At 40.2% G+C, this 19,984-nt stretch overlaps 2 protein-coding genes across 4 annotated transcripts in view; one reads left to right on the forward strand and one right to left on the reverse strand.

Moving 5' to 3' along the window:
• The window catches only part of LOC136830880 (arylsulfatase F-like), a 29,220-nt gene extending 23,342 nt beyond the window's left edge, over nucleotides 1-5,878 (reverse strand). Inside the window, exons 1-2 of the mRNA XM_067090854.1 lie at nucleotides 5,741-5,878; nucleotides 1,546-1,728 (exon numbers count right to left, since the gene is read on the reverse strand). Of these exons, the coding sequence (XP_066946955.1) occupies nucleotides 1,546-1,727 (182 nt within the window). The 5' untranslated portion in view covers nucleotide 1,728; nucleotides 5,741-5,878. The remainder of the gene's footprint in view (nucleotides 1-1,545; nucleotides 1,729-5,740) is intronic.
• Nucleotides 5,879-9,168: 3,290 nt separating this feature from the next.
• Arl6IP1 (ADP-ribosylation factor-like 6 interacting protein 1) overlaps nucleotides 9,169-19,984 on the forward strand; it is a 39,560-nt gene continuing 28,744 nt past the window's right edge. For all 3 annotated transcript variants that reach the window (XM_067090880.1, XM_067090866.1, XM_067090873.1), the window contains exons 1-2: nucleotides 9,169-9,323; nucleotides 17,252-17,385. In XM_067090880.1, the coding sequence (XP_066946981.1) occupies nucleotides 9,303-9,323; nucleotides 17,252-17,385 (155 nt within the window). In that variant the 5' untranslated portion in view covers nucleotides 9,169-9,302. The remainder of the gene's footprint in view (nucleotides 9,324-17,251; nucleotides 17,386-19,984) is intronic.

The following is a 19,984-nucleotide window of genomic DNA, read 5'->3' on the forward strand; positions in this document are numbered from 1 at the left end:
AAACAGATGCATCATTAGTGAAGAAAACTGGCTTGTTGCATTAGGCGATATACAGCAAATCTTACACCAGTGGAAGATAAGAATCCATCCGTATAGACTGGGTAATGTGGAGCTTTAATTCGAGTATGTTGCTTTTGGGTGCAAGGGTGTACATGGGTGTACATCATAATTTGTGGATAGAGAGTACAATTGTGTACAGATTTGTACTTTGTAAAAAAAAATCTGGAGAGGGGAAAATTCTAGTTCCGGAGGATGGTGCGTGTGTTTATAAAAATGTCCCTTTGAGTGAAAAGTACTGTAGCTGATGAATCACTTGCCTGAATCTTTTCTGAATCTTGTATGGCCACCGAATCTGTGATTTGTTAAAAGAAGTTCGCTGTTTTTAGTTTGTACAGAAAATTTTGCGAGGACTTAAATACTCCAGTGCAGATTCTGAGTCCAGTATGATCCTGATCTAAGCTTTGTGACTCTGAGCCTGGTGCTGAGCCATATGTTTTGCTTCTGTAGTTTGAAATAGAAAGAACAGTTGGTTTATATGGTAACATCATGATTGATCAGTCAGCTACCAAGTCGTATTTGATATATTTTTATCAGGTTTAAGGCATATTTGCTTTTGGGCTTTTGTGTGCAATATGCGTACCTTTCAGTTCAGGTTTGCTTCATAAATTAAACCTGAGAACTTTACAGTTTTGGCAGATAGGTATCAGATTGTTAAAAATTTTTACTTAAATGTTTTTATACTCCTTATACAGTGAACAAATATTTCCGAATCCATTAGGCTGCGTGTTTGTTATAGGCAGTTAAGTATACCTTAGTTTTACCAGACCACTGAGCTGATTAACAGCTCTCCTAGGGCTGGCCCGAAGGATTAGACTTAATTTACGTGGCTAAGAACCAACTGGTTACTTAGCCCCGACAGACCGATATATTTGCAGCCCATGCGATTGTCCCGGTAATCCCCTCCGTGAAGAGCTTCGACAACATTGGTTAGGCTGTTGCTTTTCTTGGTCGGTTTGATAAGACCAGAGGGCCATGCCAAGCCTCTCATGACTTTCAGCCTAAGGTGAAACAATTTAAACATACTGTGAAGCGTCTTGTTGTACATATTGAAAATATCCCAAGATGTGACAGGCAAGAATTTTAATGAATGCTAATCATTGCCAAGAGCCTTGAAGGCGATGATGATATATATATATATATATATATATATATATATATATATATATATATATATATATATATATATATATATATATATATATATACAATATATATATATATATATATATGTATATATATATATATATATATATATATATATATATATATATATATATATATATATATATATCAAAGTTTCCTTGTTTGAGGTTATGTATTTTCTCAATTCACACTTTAAAATTACTTCGTTCTTGATATTCCTGTACTACGTCATCATACGTAAACGATTCAATTGCATCTATCAATAGTAAAACAAACACTGACTGAACGACAGATCATTTTCCAGATATGAATGAATACATTAGCGATTGTACGTCACTTTACCTATCAAGGTTGGGCGTCCTGACAGTGTCGTTGCCATAGCAACCGACATCCCCTATGCCTAGGTCGTCGGCCAAAATGACCAAGATATTTGGAGGGCGTCTGGCACCTGGTTCCAGGAGGGTTGCAGACAGCGCTGTTGCTATCACCGCTGATAACAGGATAAGATTAAGCCCCAGCTTCATTCTGGAAAAAATATATATCATGAGGGGCTATCGTTAAATTCAAGATGACAGTTTGTTCTGCGTCCTTGAGCTGATGATACTGACTTGGAAACGAATGAAAGGCATTTGACTAAAAGAGTAACCTGATAGCTATTCGTGGATGCAAGAGTTTTATGAGAATGCATGCGGCTTCAAATCCGATAGCTTTAAAATAATTTCTTTTATCAGCTGGATTTCTATGTTAGTCTCTTAGAAGTACGATACATTTCACTTTTAGTGTTAGTTGAATGTCAGGAAGGAGTTTTTAGATTATATTTGAAGCCATAGCAAGTAAATACTTTCTGAAATGAGGAAAGAAATATGGTGAGTTGTAAAACACATGCAAGTGCATGAGATCACATATGACAAAAAATATTTCAGAGATTAACCGAAATCACAGGGCTGTGTGACCTAAATCCTGATTGCTTTTTAGGGGAACTTTTTATATAAAGTAATTCTCATCTTCTTTCTCCTTTCTTGGAGAAAAACAAGGCATTATCGTTAGCGACATCTAATGACCACAGGGGAAAAGTCAAGGGAAAATAAATGTGAAGATAGAGATAAGGCAACAGTGAATTTTAATAAGGATGGTAGGAGAACGGAAACGGTGGACTCGGGAGTAAACTTAACTGATGACGGTAGGATGAGAGACGTAGTAACTAGTCAGTGAACAAGTAAAGCAAGAAAGGTAGCAGCGCATGCACAAAAGTTAAGCCACCTCTCCTTTATGGCAGTGCAGTGCAGACACTGAATATAAGTGACAGAAAAAAAATATTGAGGCTGTTGATATGAATTGTCTGTCTAGCATGTGCTGCTCGAAATGAACAGATAGGATGAGAAATGTGGCGATACTAAGATACATTAGGATATGTGAAAAAGGTTGCTGTGAGTGAAAGGATGCTAAGATATGTGAAAAAGGTTGCTGTGGGTGAAAGGATGCTAAGATATGTGAAAAAAAAGGATGCTAAGATATGTGAAAAAGGTTGCTGTGGGTGAAAGGATGCTAAGATATGTGAAAAAGGTTGCTGTGGGTGAAAGGATGCTAAGATATGTGAAAAAGGTTGCTGTGGGTGAAAGGATGCTAAGATATGTGAAAAAGGTTGCTGTGGGTGAAAGGATGCTAAGATATGTGAAAAAGATTGCTGTGAGCGAATGGATGAGTCAGAATATTTTGAAGCATGAGAGATTAATCAAATTCATGTATAATTTAGAAGTGTTCTGGGGAAAGAGAAGAGAAAGGCCTGGGGAGGCTTAGAGAGATGGCTTGAAAGAGGTATACTGGAAAGGAGAGGAAGAACTAGAATGCCTGGTGACTGCATTAAGGCGGGAGTTGATATACGCTGCTGACGAGAGTCTTCCTTGTGGGTGTATGAAACAGTTATTATTGTGGAAGTATTACTGCACAGGGGTTCATCAACACTTCTACAGTTAAAGTACGGATTTGGCAGTGACAGTTGTGTTGGTTTTTCTCCAGTGCTAAACCCCTTCAGGGGATACAGCTGAAAAGTACTATATACAGTATGTATATGTACATATATATATATATATATATATATATATATATATATATATATATATATATATATATATATATATATATATATATATATATATATATGAACATGGAAAAGTTTTTTACAGAAATAACTTTACAACTCATCTTCACACGACCTATACCTAACACAAGCTGCTCTTCCCCTGTCTAACCTGTTTTGGTTTACTGAGCAAAATAATGTCACATCCCGATAACTTTTTTAGCGTCACTTTCATCACCTTCAGCCTTAAGGAAAGAAAAACTCATTCTTTTCCCTCAATCCTTTAGAACTTATCCCTGGTTCAGACATTCCTTGCACGCCTTTTAGTCAGCCACCGCAAATCATCACTTTTCTTATAATCCCATTTAATCCGGTGCCATTCCATTCTTCAAACTCATTATTGTTTCCTTATATCCTCAGTAGTCACCTCCATTTTTGTATGACTCAGATCTTTTATCTTCGTTCAGCAAATCTGCAAAATACTTTTGCCATCGATTCAAGACCGCATTCGGTTCCAAGAGCTTTATGCCATTACCGTTTTCTATGCTGGGATTCGTGCGCACATTAACCGTTCTCTCTCATTATTTCCATACAATACGATTTCTCATAAACTAGTAGCTCGGAATCACGCCTGTATTTTCATCGTCTCCATTCTTTTCTTTCACTTTCTTCTTGACTTCCTTACGCACTGTTCTGTACCGCAGCAGTGCCTCAAATTATCTCTTTTTCCTTTCACTAAAATTTTCATATATAAATAGGAATCTATTGGTCACTTGTTTACCAGTCACATCCGTATTTTTAATAGCCACAGTGACCTCTTAATTTCTCCATTTTCTCATACTTTGGGTTACGGTTGTCATCAGAAAGCCTAAACCCAAATGTCCATTGCAGGAATCAAACCCACACGAATTCCCTGTTATTTTTACATAAACCTTGAGCTAGAATTGAGCCATCCTCACCATCACAGCATAATGTTTAAGTGTTATTGCTTCTTAAACTAACTTATACAAACATACACATATATAAATTTTTTACCCACATCGGGAATGAACCCCCATCTTCCGAGTGACAGGCCAGGGCGTTACCTATTGACCCAAAAATGCATAAAAGGAGTTGGAACCTATGTACTTCTGTACCTGAGGTTTTTGCTGGGCAGGCTTCTGCCTAACATACCAGGGAATTTTACCCAACTTTCCGGCCTACCAGTGACTCGGTGCTCGTTTCACTTGAATTGTGGAAGCCTGCATTGGAAAAACCTCAGGTACAGAAGTACTTTATTTCCAACTACTTTTATGATCTTTGTGGGTCACTGGTATTGCCTTGGCCTGTCACTCGGGTGGAGGCGGAGCGTTCCCGATGTGAGTCAGAAATTTAATTCTGCGAAGCAGTTGGTTGTGTTCAATATTCACACACACACACACACACACACACACACACACATATATATATATATATATATATATATATATATATATTATATGCAATATATATCTATCTATCTCCGGAGCAACAGCTCAAAGAACAATCCAAGGCGGGCCATGGAAAGGCACTGTCCTTATGCATCCAACGTTATATGTAAGTACAAGTGCCCCAGATGTAGTCAGGGGATCTATGTCGGATGTACTAGGAGGCTGTTGCGGGTTCGCATCGATGTTCATAGAGGAGCCAGCTTCAGAACCGGGAGCAGATTGTCCAGCCCCTTGAACAGTCTAATATCAGGAATCATTCGACGATGTGTAAAACTTTCATAGAAAATAAAGATTTTTCAGTAATAGGACAGGTACAAAAAGCAAATGATTTAACAATACTTGAATCTATTGTTATCGAACTGACTGTACCACCATTAAACTCCCACACATCCTCTACACAACTGTTTATTGCCTGATGGTCTTCTTAAGTAGTTTCTTCTCCGTCTGTATGTTTATTTATTTATTTATTTTTCTCTCTCTCTCTCTTTTGTAATACTCAATGCGAGTGCAGTAGTTTGTTTTTAACTTCCTTCTGGGGAGGTTGTCACAGCCTTTTACTTGTTCTTTTAGGATAGGTTTTTGTCATTTTATTCTGAACGTTTTATTGTAATTGTAATTCCGATTTGTGATTTTGATTTTAATTTACTGATTGCCATGTTCGCTGTTTGCAGCCTACAAAATGCAACTATGAGGAGTTGTGAAACGTCGGCACATTATAATAAAATGCATAAGGACAGTGCCTTTCCCTGACCCGCCTTGGATTATATATATATATAAATCTACTGATCACTTTTTACCATGTGATTGCAAGTACATCCAGGCACGTGAAAAAACAAGAATATATATATATATATATATATATATATATATATATATATATATATATATATATATATATATATATATATATATATATATATATGTGTGTGTGTGTGTATGTATATATGCGCGCGTGTACACTGAAGAGGCCAACAACATAAACTATATTTACCTTTCTGTCAGTTACTGTCTTCTTTTGGACTGCTCTGTGGTTACTGAACTTGTGATTTTATCTTGTGATGTTACTTTCTCATAACAGATAAAGATACACCGCTTGAAACCAGCATGTTATCGCCTGCAATAAGTTCTGATTAGGTTAAAAATAGAAACTCGCAATCCATTTCCTTTCGATCATTCTAACGTCAAAGAGCATGATTTTACAACCGCAGGAAACTGAGCTAAACCTTCAAGATTAAAATGAAAGCAAACTGCTTTCATGCATAAACTTTCACGGGATATATTTATGTTATCTCAACATTCAACCTTTTCCCTGGACGATGGGTGCCTCCCACCCAATGTTCAGAAGAAGAAGAAAGACAAAACAAAGATCGCCACCACATTCGTGCTTTATTTGCTGAATTGTTGGCAAAACACTTTATGCAGGAAGCTCCTATGATATTACACCTGTGCAGAATGCTCATTAGCAGCACACCGAATACCCAGTGCATACTGCGCCATTCACCTCTATCTTACATTTGTTTTCCAACTTTTGGATGTTAAGGCCCCTCCTCTCAAAAATATCTTTCACATCATTTGTGCAACGACTTCGCTCATACTTCATTTCCTCTTCCTTTACTGTACACTGTTTTTACCAGCCTAGTGTCCTAAATTTTCTCCACATGACCAAGTCATCTCAGAGTACTCTGATCCAGCCTTTTGATACATTAACTATTTCGCTGCTTCAGCATAGGTCCCAATTTCTTAGTTTCAATTCTCTTACTCAAACAGTTCATCTACTTTAACCCGGCCCCCCTTTTTTTTTTATCTCATTTGCATTCATGATCCACACTTTACTTCCGTAAAGGAGAGCTGGTTCTACGGTCTTTTCATACATACCCGCCTTGTATTCCCTAGACAATTCAAGCTCCATCCTAGTATTTTGCATACACCCAGCTGCCTTCTTTGCTTCACCTATCCTATGATTCACCTTTTCTCTCATACCATAGTTCTTCATTGGAGGGGTGGGTAGAGCTCTCGGCTAGCACGCTGTTGGCCCAGCGTTTGAATCTCCGACCGGCCAGAGAAGAATTAGAGGAATTTATTTCTGGCGATAGAAATTCATTTCTCACTATAATGTGGTTCGAAGTCCACAATAAGCTGTAGGTCCCGTTGCTGGGTAACCAGTTGGTTCTTAACCACGTAAAATAAATCTAATCCTTCGGGCCAGCCCTAGGGGAGCTGTTAATGAGCTCAGTGGTCTTGTTCAACTAAGATATGCTTAACTTATGTTAATATGATTATCGAAGAAAAAGATCGATTTTTACTACACTAGCGGATCCAAGGGTGGGGGTACCTGGGCACGTGCCCACCCCCCCATGAAAAACAATGACAAAATAATATTGAAGCTTTAGATAATAATATCAGAAATATAAAAATAGGGAAAAAATCTGTTAAAGAAATAATAATGCAATTATGAGAAAAAATAATTATAACAATAATAATAATAATAACAATAATCTTAATGATAATATATATATACATGTATGTATAATATAAAAATTGGTGCCGCCCCCATGAAATTTTTCTGGATCCACTAGTGTTTCACTATACCACCTTACATTGTGCTAAACCTACTTTTCCAGTCTTACTTTTGCTTTTTTTACAGGAAATTCTAAGGACGTGTTAGAAACGTAATTTCATAAAAAAATGAGGAAACATAAAGGAAAAAGGTAAGACAAGTGTCACAACAGGTGAGGAAACTTGGAAATAATCTACAAGCACTTTTTCTGGCAAGCTTAGTACCTTTCTGATCATGTTTTACCACTTATTGTCTCATGTTACTTCTACAGTTATATCAACACTATATATAGGTGAGAGAAATCTTAATTGGGGAGGAACCACAACGCTAAAACAAACCTCAACATTCTCTTCTCTCCCTTTTTGGACAACTGTTCATCTTCGGGTTCAGTAAAAATTAAAAACCAATACACTTATACCCCCCCAAAAAAAAACATGAATACGATCAACACATTCAAGGCGATAGCATTGTCAATTTGTTGATTTTATTAATTTTATGTTTTGGGGGTATACAGTAAATGGGTTGGTTTTTAATTTTTACAGAACCTGAAGACGGACAGTGCCAGTGGTCCGAAACGTTGTAGCATAAGGTGTGAATAAAGGAGAGAAGAGAATGTTGAGGTTTGTTTTGTCGTTGCAGTTCCTCACCCGATTAAGATTTCCCTAATCGGAATATTACATTACTACAGTCAATCGCTATATAGGTTAACTGGTAAAAAAATCTGGCATCGGTGTTCTAAAATGTTATATTATATTTTATTTGACACTAAATCACTCACATTTCAGAGTACTGAAGCAGCTGCAATGTGCCTAGCATGCTATACACGCACATCCACATGCATACATTACCGTGGGTCCGTGACTGATATAATGCGGCACCTTCCCAGCCATGATTAATCACTGTCATTGCAACATAAGCATTCATGGTCTCATAAAATTCTCAAACGAAATTTTTACAGCTCAAAAAAGTGGGAATTCTGAACGTTATTTGCAAACCACCTAGTCTGCTTCAGCACGCTGGAAAGATTCATGCGTAAATTTCTTAGCTAATTAAAAATTAGGCCTATATTTACAGTAACTGCTGCTAATATCTCTTCATATTTCATAAAAATTTTGGTAGCAACGCCGATTTCTTTTTTATTTCAACAGGTTACATAGTTGTACCAGAGCACATGGTTGTGAGCGTGTTTTTGGGTGGGTACAAAATAACTAGGCAAGCAACTTATATATTCTCTCCTTATACTTCATTCACTTTGTTTAATTAAAAACGATTGGTCTATCGTGATATAACGCATACACACTCATACGGAGCGCTTACTCATTGAATCTTCACAACATAACGAAGACTCTCATAGAGTAGGTCTAACGGAAACTCAAATTTATCCTCTTCACTACTGCTGCACCTACTCTGACATCTATAAACCAGTGGTGTGCCCTCAGAGAGCAAGAGGCCAGTCCTATAATCCTATTTATTCTCCTGTTAGGTGACTACGTAACATGATGTGATGAAGGGATTCTCTCATAAAATCAAAATCATGATTATCTTACCCTGATTTGCAGTTGTCTACAGCCACTTGTCATTGCTTTTCAATAGATATTTTGAAAAATAGCAGGAGTGTCCTTACAATACATGAAGCAGCATTTTTATAATCCTATTAACTTCCCAAAGAGCACGAAAATGTTTGGACATCTTTCATAATTTTCAAATCAGCCGGTTTCTCTTACTGCGCATGCGCAGATCGGGCGTGACGAATTGAAAAGATGCCATTGTTTGTTGATAGATTGATATTACTAGGAAATTTCCGATAACATGTAGGGTGAGGATGGGTTATTTGTTGTATGTTGCTCTAATTTAGTTTTATTTTGTATATTAAATTGCATTTCGACACAAATGCTGAGTAGGATGTTAATTAAAAAGGACATCCTCATATGGCAATTTCATGTCTACGATCTCGCCTTCCTTCGGTGGCTGGTTTTGGATGTAAACAAACACCACAATGGACGTGATGCAAGACAAGGTAAATGCCTTTGATATTGCGTATTTTTCATTGACCCCGATAGCTTCTGCTCTTAGAGATAGCCAGCTTCGTATCACTGGTAAAGCGATGTATTTGTGGAATTAATAGTACGTAATGACTTGTATGATTGATTTAATTGCACAGTAGCTGTCAAGACTAGGGTAGGTTTACCTATTCTTGACGTCTGCCTTTACCTTGCGATGGACTGGTCAGTCGTCCTTTCATATACATTTTTTTGCTTATTATCTTGCGTTTCGCCAGTAACAAGCAATTGGGATGTGACGCAGTCTCTACAAATTTTTCTTCGCCGAAATCGTCCTTGTAATAAATTTTAATTTTAGCCAACCGTGACGCCTTAAGGCTGTGTTGGTTTGCTAATGTACGTGAGGCGTAATTGGTAAATTTTCTCAAAATTGACAAAATGGTATTTCTCCCCAGCTGTCTGCAGCTTGTGTTATTCCCCTAGTAGTAGCCTGAATGGGATTGTAAAACTGCAGTCTGCAGCTTGTGTTATTCCCCTAGTAGTAGCCTGAATGGGATGGTAAAACTTGCAGTCTGCAGCTTGTGTTATTGCCCTAGTAGTAGCTTGAATGAGATGGTAAAACTAGTCTGCAGCTTGTGTTATTCCCCTAGTAGTAGCCTGAATGAGATCGCAAAACTACAGTCTGCAGCTTGTGTTATTCCCGTAGTAGGTAAAACTGCAGTCTGCACCTTGTGTTATTCCCCTAGTAGTAGCCTTAATGAGATGGTAAAACTGCAGACTACTGCAACAGCCTCATACCCATGAGTCGCGACCAGAATGTTAACTGTTTTTTTTATTTATAATTATGCCTTTTATTTGTATTTTTATATTTGCTGGCTTTTGTTTCGTTTGTGTTTTTACATTCATCTCAAGAGATTGGTTACTAAACAAGTTGTCCATATTGAGTGTAAACTAGTAATAACTGAATTAGTGGGGCATGGTAGTAGTCTGCAGTTTTACCAAGGAGACAAACTGTGTTTATTATGGTGAGAATATAAATCCTTGTATTTTAGACCTGCAGAAAAAGTTTCATAAGATGGTTAACTAGTGGGAGGGGAGTGAAGGGGTGGAAGAATTTATTCCTCTTTGTCATTCTTAGGGTATTGAGCTTCTTAAGCATTTTGGGCTTCCCTTGACATTTGGGGAGAACCTTCCCTTTGAGCTTTTTTGGAAAATTTTGTTTCGCTGAAGAGTTCTTGTAGTGATCTAGGGTGGGCCATTGCGCCTCAGCTCTTGCCTTCCAACTGAGACAGTGTGCATTGACTCCACTGCTGTTTGTCCTGCCCATGTAGCTGCTCTGGCAGCTCCTGCATTTATCCAATTGGGGATATCTGCCTTGACCCCATTCTTCATAGTCTCTGGAGAGGTTGGAGAGTTCCATGGTCAGAGGGGGTCGAAGAAGCATTGACATGCTCCACCTTCCTCATCCCATCCTTGTTGTTTTCATCCTCTTCTGTCTCCTCACCCTCCTTTTCCCTATTCTCATCCTCCACCCCCTTGCCTTTGTCTTCCTTTTCCTACACTTCCTCACCTTCCTCCTTGTCTTCCTTTTCCTGGATTGGTTGAATTGTAAGTTGAAGTTGTGGAAAATCGCCCTTTACAAGTTTAATAGTTCTTGTTACAGCTGTCACTCTTTCTGCTGGGTAATGGCAATCTCAGCACCTGTTCAGAGGGATGGGGAATCATGGACAAGTGAGTTGGGTCAGTTCACAAGCCCACTTGTGACATCTTTGCATGGCTCTGGGGACGATTTTACTGCTCCCTGTTACCTGTATATCCTTCTAGGGAGATGGGGACAAACCCAGGCTTTTTATGTAAGTAACTTACCAAATAATTACATAGCTATAGTTTCTACTTTACACAGCAGCTCAAAATTCAAAATCACAATAGTGCTCTTTTGTTTTGGGTGGAGGTGGACTGCCCCGCCCACTTTTGGGGAAGAATAGGGATAACATAGCTAAAGAGCTCAGTTCGTTTCTGCCGGCTCATGACTTAACACTGGTTATTAATAGCTCTTGATTCGTTTTTCACTGGATGGTCGGATATCTTCATTTGGTGATGTACTCTGTGCTTTTGGTAGCGCTCAGCTATTATTTAGCTTAGCTAGAGTTCAGTTATATTTTTTTTTCGATTGTGACTTTCCCGATTGGACTTTTAGACTAATTATGTCTGACTCTAGTTTGTCTAGCATTAGGTAATGCAGCAAAGGCTGCAAGACTAAGCTCACTTCAGAAAAATATGACTCATACTGTCTGTAGTTCTTGTAGGGTGCAAATTGCTCTCCTGATAGTAATTGTGAAGAATATAAGGACTGGGATAATGTGAAGTGGAAGAATTTGTAGACCCACTTAGATAAATTACAATGTGACTGACAGAGGAAGACTACAGCTATGGTTGGAGCTAGTGCAGTTAATTCTCCAGGAGTTGATATCGCTGCTCTGCCTATCCCATCAACACCTGTGACGGCCTTTTCTCCCATTTCCAGTCCTCCAACTTTTCCTGTTACTCCGTTATCTGGCTCTCATTCCTCTGAACCCAATACCATTGCCAGCTTAGAAGCACATGTGGATCAGAAATTTAATTTACTTGTTAATACCGTTTCCAAGATAAGAAATTCTGCGAAAGTTCTGATGGACATATTTAATAGTGTTGATGCACCGATGCTCCTAGACCAAGGTCCCTGCTAAACTGTGAGCAGGAAGCAAACTGGCAGTCCAAGGGAGGTTGGTGGGGTTTGCCCACAAGCAGTCTTCGCCTCATGTGAGCCTGTTGTCTGCCAATCCCAGGCTGCGGGGGACCACCGTTTTCATTTTACGAAAGTTTCGAGGCCATTGAAAAGGCCTGGCGCTTTGTCGGAAATTGATTCGCCCCCATCTCGTAGGCTGAGCTTTAGAGATGGAATGTATCCCTCTCCCTTCGTATAGTTTTTGGGAGTTGCCAGTGAAAGATTCTCGCGCCCATTCAGTTTCTAATGTGTGTTCCGACCCCAAAAGAGTGTATGCCAGTCCTGTGCATCTTCATAAAGTGTCCAAGCGTCCAGAATCTTAAAGTGTTGTGTCTGAGTGACCACTAGAGGATCTTTCAGTGTCTGAGCTGTCATCTACTGAGCGCCCTGTGTCCAGGTGCCCATTGTGTGAGTGGACTGTGTTTGAGTGTCCATTACATGAGCATTCAGTGTCCGTGCTTCCAGTTCTTGGGTGCCCAGTGTCTGATTGTTCCGAACTGGAAGATCCTGTGTATTAACGTCCAGGGTTTGGATGTCAAAAGTGCCCATCATTTAAAGCAGTTTCAACATGTTTGGGCGCCCAGTGTCTGAGCATCCAGTGTCTATGGAGGATCCTTCCAGAAAGTGCTTCCAGTACCTGAGCTCAGTTGTGCAAGACCCTTCGTTGGCACCTCTTCAACTACTAGACAAAGTTCTGATCCTTCTTGTAGTTCAAGAACCCACGGGAGGTCACCCGTTTCCTCCGCCAAAGAACCAGTAGAAGAGGAACAACCTACGTCGAACTATTTAGCACTGCTCAGTTATTTCCTGGTCTGCTACCCTTCGTTCTTCTCTCCAGCCATCCCTTCATCCCCGGATCGGCCTTCTTGATGCTACAACTTCCAGGTACTGCCCAGGTACTGCCAGGCTACCTCGTATGGTTCTGTCTTCATCTTCAAGGAAAGCTTTTGCCTGTATTGAGGACTGGTTATTGGAAAAGAGGGATGTTGGGAAAGCGGTTTTCTGTATGCCTCCCTCTCACTTGATACGGCAGAAGTATCTGTCTTATGCAACTGGAGAAGCGCTGTCCTTGGGAGTCTCTGCCTCCTCTCAAGGGGACTTTTCCAGTATCATAGATCCTTCTCGTCACTCTGCTTTCTCCTCGGCCAGAATTCTCTTTACGGCATCAGAGCTGGACCATCTTATTAAAGACATTTTCATTATAATGACTTACCAAAACACTGTAAAAGCTTTTATCTCTAAAAATCGACACGTCCGAGATATAAATTTTCAAACTTTGTTTGGAACGCTGATATAATTGGCGGGAGACCCAACCCCACCGGATGCCGGTGGGGGTGGTGTGGAAGGTGACATACCCATGAACCCAGGTCAGTTTCATTCTCGGGCATATTGTGAACGCATCTCGCTCGTCCGTCTGTCTCAAACTTTTTGGTGTCCTTTGTCTCGTTGCGCTTATTTGTGGCGTCTCTCCTTGGTGAAGTACTCAATTTCCTGTTTATTAATCTAGCTAGCATAGCTCTGTGAATTGGTAGCTATGTCGGATTCCAGTTTCTCGGGATCCAGGGTTTGCGCAGGGAATTTGTGCTCCGCCAAGCTGGTTAAACTTAAGTATGACCGCCATTCTCTGTGTACAGCATGTAGGGGTCAAGAGTGTTCCCAGGAGAACACATGCAGTGAGTGTATGGGATGGAGTCAGGAGTTTTGGCAAACGTACAGTTCCCATCAGGTAAAGCTGGTTAGGGATAGGGATAGGAAGGCCTTTAAGCGTAAGGAAGCTAGGCTATCTTCTTCGATGGTGGCATCTGCGTCACCTCCTCTACCGGCTGTTCCTTCCTCCTCTCCTACCCCCTCCTCTATCGCGGCTCTTTCCCCCTCTCATATTCCCCCCTCTTCTTCACCAGCTTCCCAGTATGTTTTCCCTAAAGCCAAGCCCAGCCTCGAGGCTGATAAATCAGAATTCGTTCTTTTCAGAAATCAAATGGAAGAGCAAATGAACGGTTTCATGGAGTCGGTCTTAAGTTTAGTGCGCTCGCACCATAGTCCGGGCGTTAGCGTCGGTGATGACGTCAGTGTTGGTGATAACAATGTGGTTGTTCGCGATCGTGTTTCAGGCGAGTCTGCTCGTTTTTCTGAATCTTTTGAGCAAAGGCAGCTGTCCCTTCGCCTTCTGAGGCTAGAAGACAGTCCGGCGCTGGCGAAAAGGTCAGGAAATTCTTGCCCATGAGCAGGGCTCGTCCTCTAAGGCACAGGAAAGCCTTAGCCCTGGTGGTGAAAGTAGTAAGCTTTGACTCATCTTGAGCGTCAAAAAGCTTCAGGGAGACGTGAAAGTGAATCTCGCAAGGCCCCGGAGTTTCGTGGGTGCGCAAGTTCGCGTAGTGTTTCTCCATCGATGCGTTGATCTTCTCGCCATTGCCGATATCGTAGGATGGTGTCCCCAGAAGCTTCCTCAAGACGGTCGCAGTCGAAGCGGAACTACCTAAGGTTAAGTTCTTCAGGTGAGAGTAGCAGCAGTTCATCTTCAGCCTCTTCATATTCCAGCTCTTCGGATCCCCCCCCTCCTCGTCATCGCAAGTGGGATCATGCCTCTTGACCCTTAAAGAGGCAATCTTCGGATAATTCCTGCCCTAGGGTTACTAAACTCTTCAAGAAAAGGACAGCTAGCCCTATACCTGGTTGCTCAGTGTGGGGTTCCGATCAAGAAGATACATTTCAGACGCTTCCTCCCAGGTCACCTAGGGCAGTCAAGATGCCTAGCCCTTTCCAGGAAGTTCTGCCTCAAGTGCCCGGGCCTTTTGGCTTCATCTCCTTGGAATAAACATCTGCCACCTGGACAACTGGCTTCTCAGGTCTCCATTGAGAGAGACATGCGTGGAGGACTTAACGAAAACTCTTTGCCTAATGAAGGAGTTAGGCATTCTGATAAACATTCAAAAATTGCAGACTGCTCCAACTCAGTGTATTCTCTATTTGGGAATGACTCTGGACTCTGACTTTTCAGGCTTTTCTCTCCCCCAAAAGAGTCGCCTCCTGCATTCAGTCTGTCAGAGAGTTCCTTTCTCTTCAATCATGCGCGGCAAGACAGTAACATTTCACGCAGACAATACGACAGCGCTTTCCTACATCAGAAAGCGGGGGGGGGGACCACTCGCTCTCTCTCTCTCTAGAGGTGGCAAGGAAACTTCTGCTCTGGGCAGATCAGGATCAGGTATCGTTATTGGCTCGATTCATCCAAGAAGCTCATAGCTATCTAGTTACTTGGTGAGTACATATAAAACTATTTTATCATAAAAATGTAATTTTCTCAATACCTTTTTAATTTTGATTGCAGATGCAGTCCCCAAAAGAAGCTGTTTATGTCTGCAGTCAAGGATTATTGGTCATCCATCTTATATGTTCTTGAACTGGATCCAAAGAGCTTAAGTGGGTATTCCAGTATTTACTAGAGACAGTGCAGCCATCAAAGTGGGATTTTTCTTTATTCCTGTGTTCTTTTACTGAGGCTGCATTTGAACATTTGAACAAAACTTCCTCACAGTGTCTTCCCATTAAGACAGCCTTTTTGTTGGCATTTGTTTCTTTGAGGTGAGTTACTGAATTGCCTGCTCATTCAAGTAGTGTCACCCACACCAGAGATTGACTGCTGGTTGGTCTTTCTGTTTCTCCTGACTTATTACAAAAACTCAGTCTGCAAGTATTCAGCTACACCTTACCAATCCCTTCGCTGTTTATGCCTTGGTTACTGATCATTATCAGCTTTGCCAATTAGAACTGTTCAGTATTGTAAGAAGAGGACAACACTGAGTAGATGGTACAAAGATTTTTATTTCTACAAATCAGCATAAAAAAAACACTGTTCCGACACATATATGAACCTACTGTACTCTTACATATACAGTATGATGGAGTAATCCATGCTTACCTTCCTTCGGATGCTATTGAATCTTCCTGAAAACTAAATCCTAACGCTATACCTGGGTCATGTGGATCGACCTGCCATCTTCTGCTGTTTTTGCAGCCGTCCTAGCGTTCGTATGTTTACCAAGATGTCTCGTATTCGTTCATTCTATTCTTTGGGCTGTATTTGTCGCACCTACAGTAGTTTTCACCTTCACGTCTATAGAATTATATTGTTGTTTTCTGTGTTGTGTATTGGTTTTTGTCCTTTGTTGCATGACCCACGTGCATCTTCCTCTCAGAGCGAAGGGTACAGTGTGCAGAGTAAGTGTTTTTTCTTTTTAGGTAGGATTCCATCCCTGGTCAAATAGCCTCAATAATGTGGTGGGAAGTTTTTGATATGTTAGGAAAAATACAAATTTCTTTTTAATTTGGTATTTTCAAAAAAATACTACTAACTTATTGGCTTTTGAAGGTTTAATTTTCAAGTGTGTTGGTGTTTCTACAGTACATAAGATCTGGGCTCTCTCAACTTATGTCATTTTAGAAAGGAATCTCAAGATTTCTATCATCCTAAAAGGCTGGGGCTTTGGAAAGCTAATTCACCTTTACTATTTTTACTCTAGGAACATTATGCATAAGGGATAATGGGTGTAATATATGGAACAACTGGTCATGGCTGGATGTTATTCTTCCAGCAGGTGGAGTGCGTACACTCTTCTCTCTTTTAATTTCCTTGTCCATTCATAATGGAGATTGGAACTTCCATGGTTACAAGCCTCAATGTCTTAAGTAGTTTGTTGATTCATTCAAATTTTTTGAAGCATAATTTTTTGAGGTAAAACGAAGTTTTCATCCAAACTCATCAGTCACATTGAAGTGCTCTCTGCCGATTCCCCTTGTTCTGGCTGTTTATCTCAAAGACTGAGGGTGGCTGTTCCTTTCTAACTGTGCACTTAATGTCACTCAGTGGTTAGTTTTTTAGCCATTCTTCTCTGTCTTCATCTTCAAGACTTCAGGAGCCATGTGTCTGTGGAATGCAGTATTGCCAACTAATGCTAATTATGAGGGGTTGTATGAGAAATTTTTTGAGTTTTATTTATCAAATAACTTCAAACTAGGTCCTAATTGATGTTGTGTTTTTGGGTATATAAAGACAGAATTCACGCTCTTGTCTAAAAGACAAAGACAGAATTCACGCTCTTGTCTAAAAGACAAGAGCGTGAATTCTGTCTTTATATATGGAAGAGGTAAGGGCTAATAACATTTTTATACTTTTTCTCACAGGATCAGAGAGTGAAAACACTCCGCCGGGAGCTGGAAGGCTGGCGAGAAGTGCTCTGTGCAGCCTATTCGGTCTTGATTTGGGAGAAGCAGTACTACCCAGCCATTTCTGTCTCAACTGTCACTGCCCTGTTCTTGTAAGTTATTTTGATTTTAATCTCCACTGCGCTTTTTCAGAAATGATTTGAATTTCAGCAGGAACTTAATTGTAATTCTTGAAGACTAAATGCATTTAGTTGTACTGCATCTCAGAAATGGTTCATGTTTTGGAAAGAAAATTTTTTTGAATGTAGCATTTGTGCTGCTGTTGTGTTACCTGATGGAAAGAGTTGTTTCATTTCCGTATTTTGTCATTTTTTGGAAACCTAAATATATGATACACATTTCTTCAGGCTACTTTTATCCCAAATCACACAGGAGGTAATGCCTGTCACATTTTCAGTTAGATATTCTCCTAATATAAAGTTTGATAAATGTGTAAGCAAAGTAAATCTTGAACCATTCTCCCAAGTGAGTTTCTCACCCCAAACTACATCTTAATGTTATTTGTTCCTCAGGTAGCTTATGATTAAGATATATATATGTGAAATTTAGACTTTTTAAACTCATGTCCCCAGCTTATAAAGTTTGTACTGTATACAGTAACGACTGTGTATATAAACATAGGTTGTATTGATAACGTTCAGAAAATTCAACGCACTTGTAAAAAGCCAGTGTTTTTATATATAAGCCAGGCCACCATTGCTACTTGACAGATAACATGGAATAGGAATAACTTTTTTGCTTTGTGATTTAAGTTTTTGTAATGTATGATATTTGTATGTATTTTTCTAGATACTGATAATTTTTAGGCTCTAGTGAATAAGGATGGATAGATAAATGTAATGACAATTGTAGAAGCATTCTGGATGTTTTATGTGAAGAAAATGTGACAGCCCCAGTTGTATTGTTTTATGAGTGAATATCTGGTTATGTACCAGAATGTATATGTGCCATATACATTCAAGGGGAGCAGGAATGTGGTAGTTTGACTCTTGAAGTATATCAACAGTCTATATGGTCTTCCAATATGTTGAGGTAATGAACCCCAGGAGAGATTCATAACAAATGTATTAGTCTTCACAGATGTGTACAATGCAAGGAGGGAAATCTCTATGTTGTTCAAGAGCTTTGAGCTATCTTGTTCTCCTAGGGAACTCAACCCTCCTATGTGGGACCTAACTCTGGGTGCTGGGTAGTCTCACTCAAGCTCCATTCGAGCCACTTTGTCAATCATCAGACACGTATCTGACTTTGAAAACAGTTTTCCTCCTGGCCTAGGCTTCCTCGAAGAGAGTTGGTGAGCTCCATGGTCTAGATTATGACATTAGACACACTAGGGGTTGGGGGTCTGTGGCTTTTGAATTTGCCCTGGAATTTGTCGCTAAGACTCAAAATCCCTCAGTTCATGATGACAGATTTGCCTCGTTTTCCATTCCTTCTCTTAGGGATTTTGTTATAAGCGATCCTCAGGAGTTACTGCTTTGCCCAGTCAGAGCATAGCGTTGCTATCTGAAAAAAACTCGTCACCTAAGACCTAGGTGCCGTAGACATGTTAGCACTGGCCAAGCCAAGAAAGAAGTGTCCAAGAATACCATTTTGTTTTGGCTGCGTGAGGTAATTAGGCAAGCCTACGCCTCATCGTCAAGTTCTGTCTCAATACCGTGCATGCTAAGGCACATGACATCAGTGGAATAAGTTCCTCTCTGGCATTTAAGAAGAACTTGTCTGTTCATAGGATTTTGAATGCTGGAATGAGGTTTTTTTTTTTTTTTGTTTAAACTATCAAAATAGGTAGTTCTAAGTGTAACTGACCTGGGTTCATGGGTATGTCTCCTGCCACGCCACCCCCACCGGCATCCGGTGGGGTTGGGTCTCCCGCCAATTGTATCAGCGTTCCAAACAAAGTTTGAAAATTTATATCTCGGACGTGTCGATTTTAAAGAGATAAAAGCTTTTACAGTGTTTTGGTAAGTATAATGAAACAATGATGTCATTTTTAGAGGGGTTTTAAGTATTTGCGGAGTTTAGCCATGAATACGCGGGGTTTACTGTACTGTGTACCTGGAGTACCCACCAAACATTGTGTATTTTAGTGGATGGGTAGTGTTTAATTGATTTTATGTGGTGTTTGGGTAACTTAGTTATCTGGTTGTTTTTGTGGTACTGTGCCCAGGGCAAGGGCTCTTGTTTTTATAGTAATGCTTTGGCAGCCATCAGAGTACTCCTCAGCTACAAAGCACCCACTGAAGTAGAGAAGCCACTTGGCTTTACCGCCACGCCACTACGGGTCGAGATGAGCACCAACCAGAGGCATAATCTTCCTGCTGTAGCTCTCTCACCAGGTAAGGTTACAACAAGCATTTTTACCAATGCCAGCTACTTTTCTATTTCAAACTCATCTCCATTACTGAGTGTTTTTGGGTAATATATGTCCATGTATCCCAACTCCTGTCAATGTGGGATCCAGCTATGTAGTTACAGGCAGTCCCCGGTTATCGATGGGGGTTCTGTTCCGACTGTGACGATAAGCGGAAATCGCTGGTAACGGAAAATCGGTGATTTTCGGTTATCGGCACCTGTGTTAAGTATGTATCCACGCCGATAAGCAGAAACACATCAGAACGGAAATTGCTGATTTTCATCGCTAGACGTGCCGAAAAAGTCGGCAATTTTTGGGGCCTTTTCAGTGATATT

This window comes from Macrobrachium rosenbergii, chromosome 4 (assembly GCF_040412425.1).
Source record: "Macrobrachium rosenbergii isolate ZJJX-2024 chromosome 4, ASM4041242v1, whole genome shotgun sequence".
NCBI classification, from domain to species: domain Eukaryota; kingdom Metazoa; phylum Arthropoda; class Malacostraca; order Decapoda; family Palaemonidae; genus Macrobrachium; species Macrobrachium rosenbergii.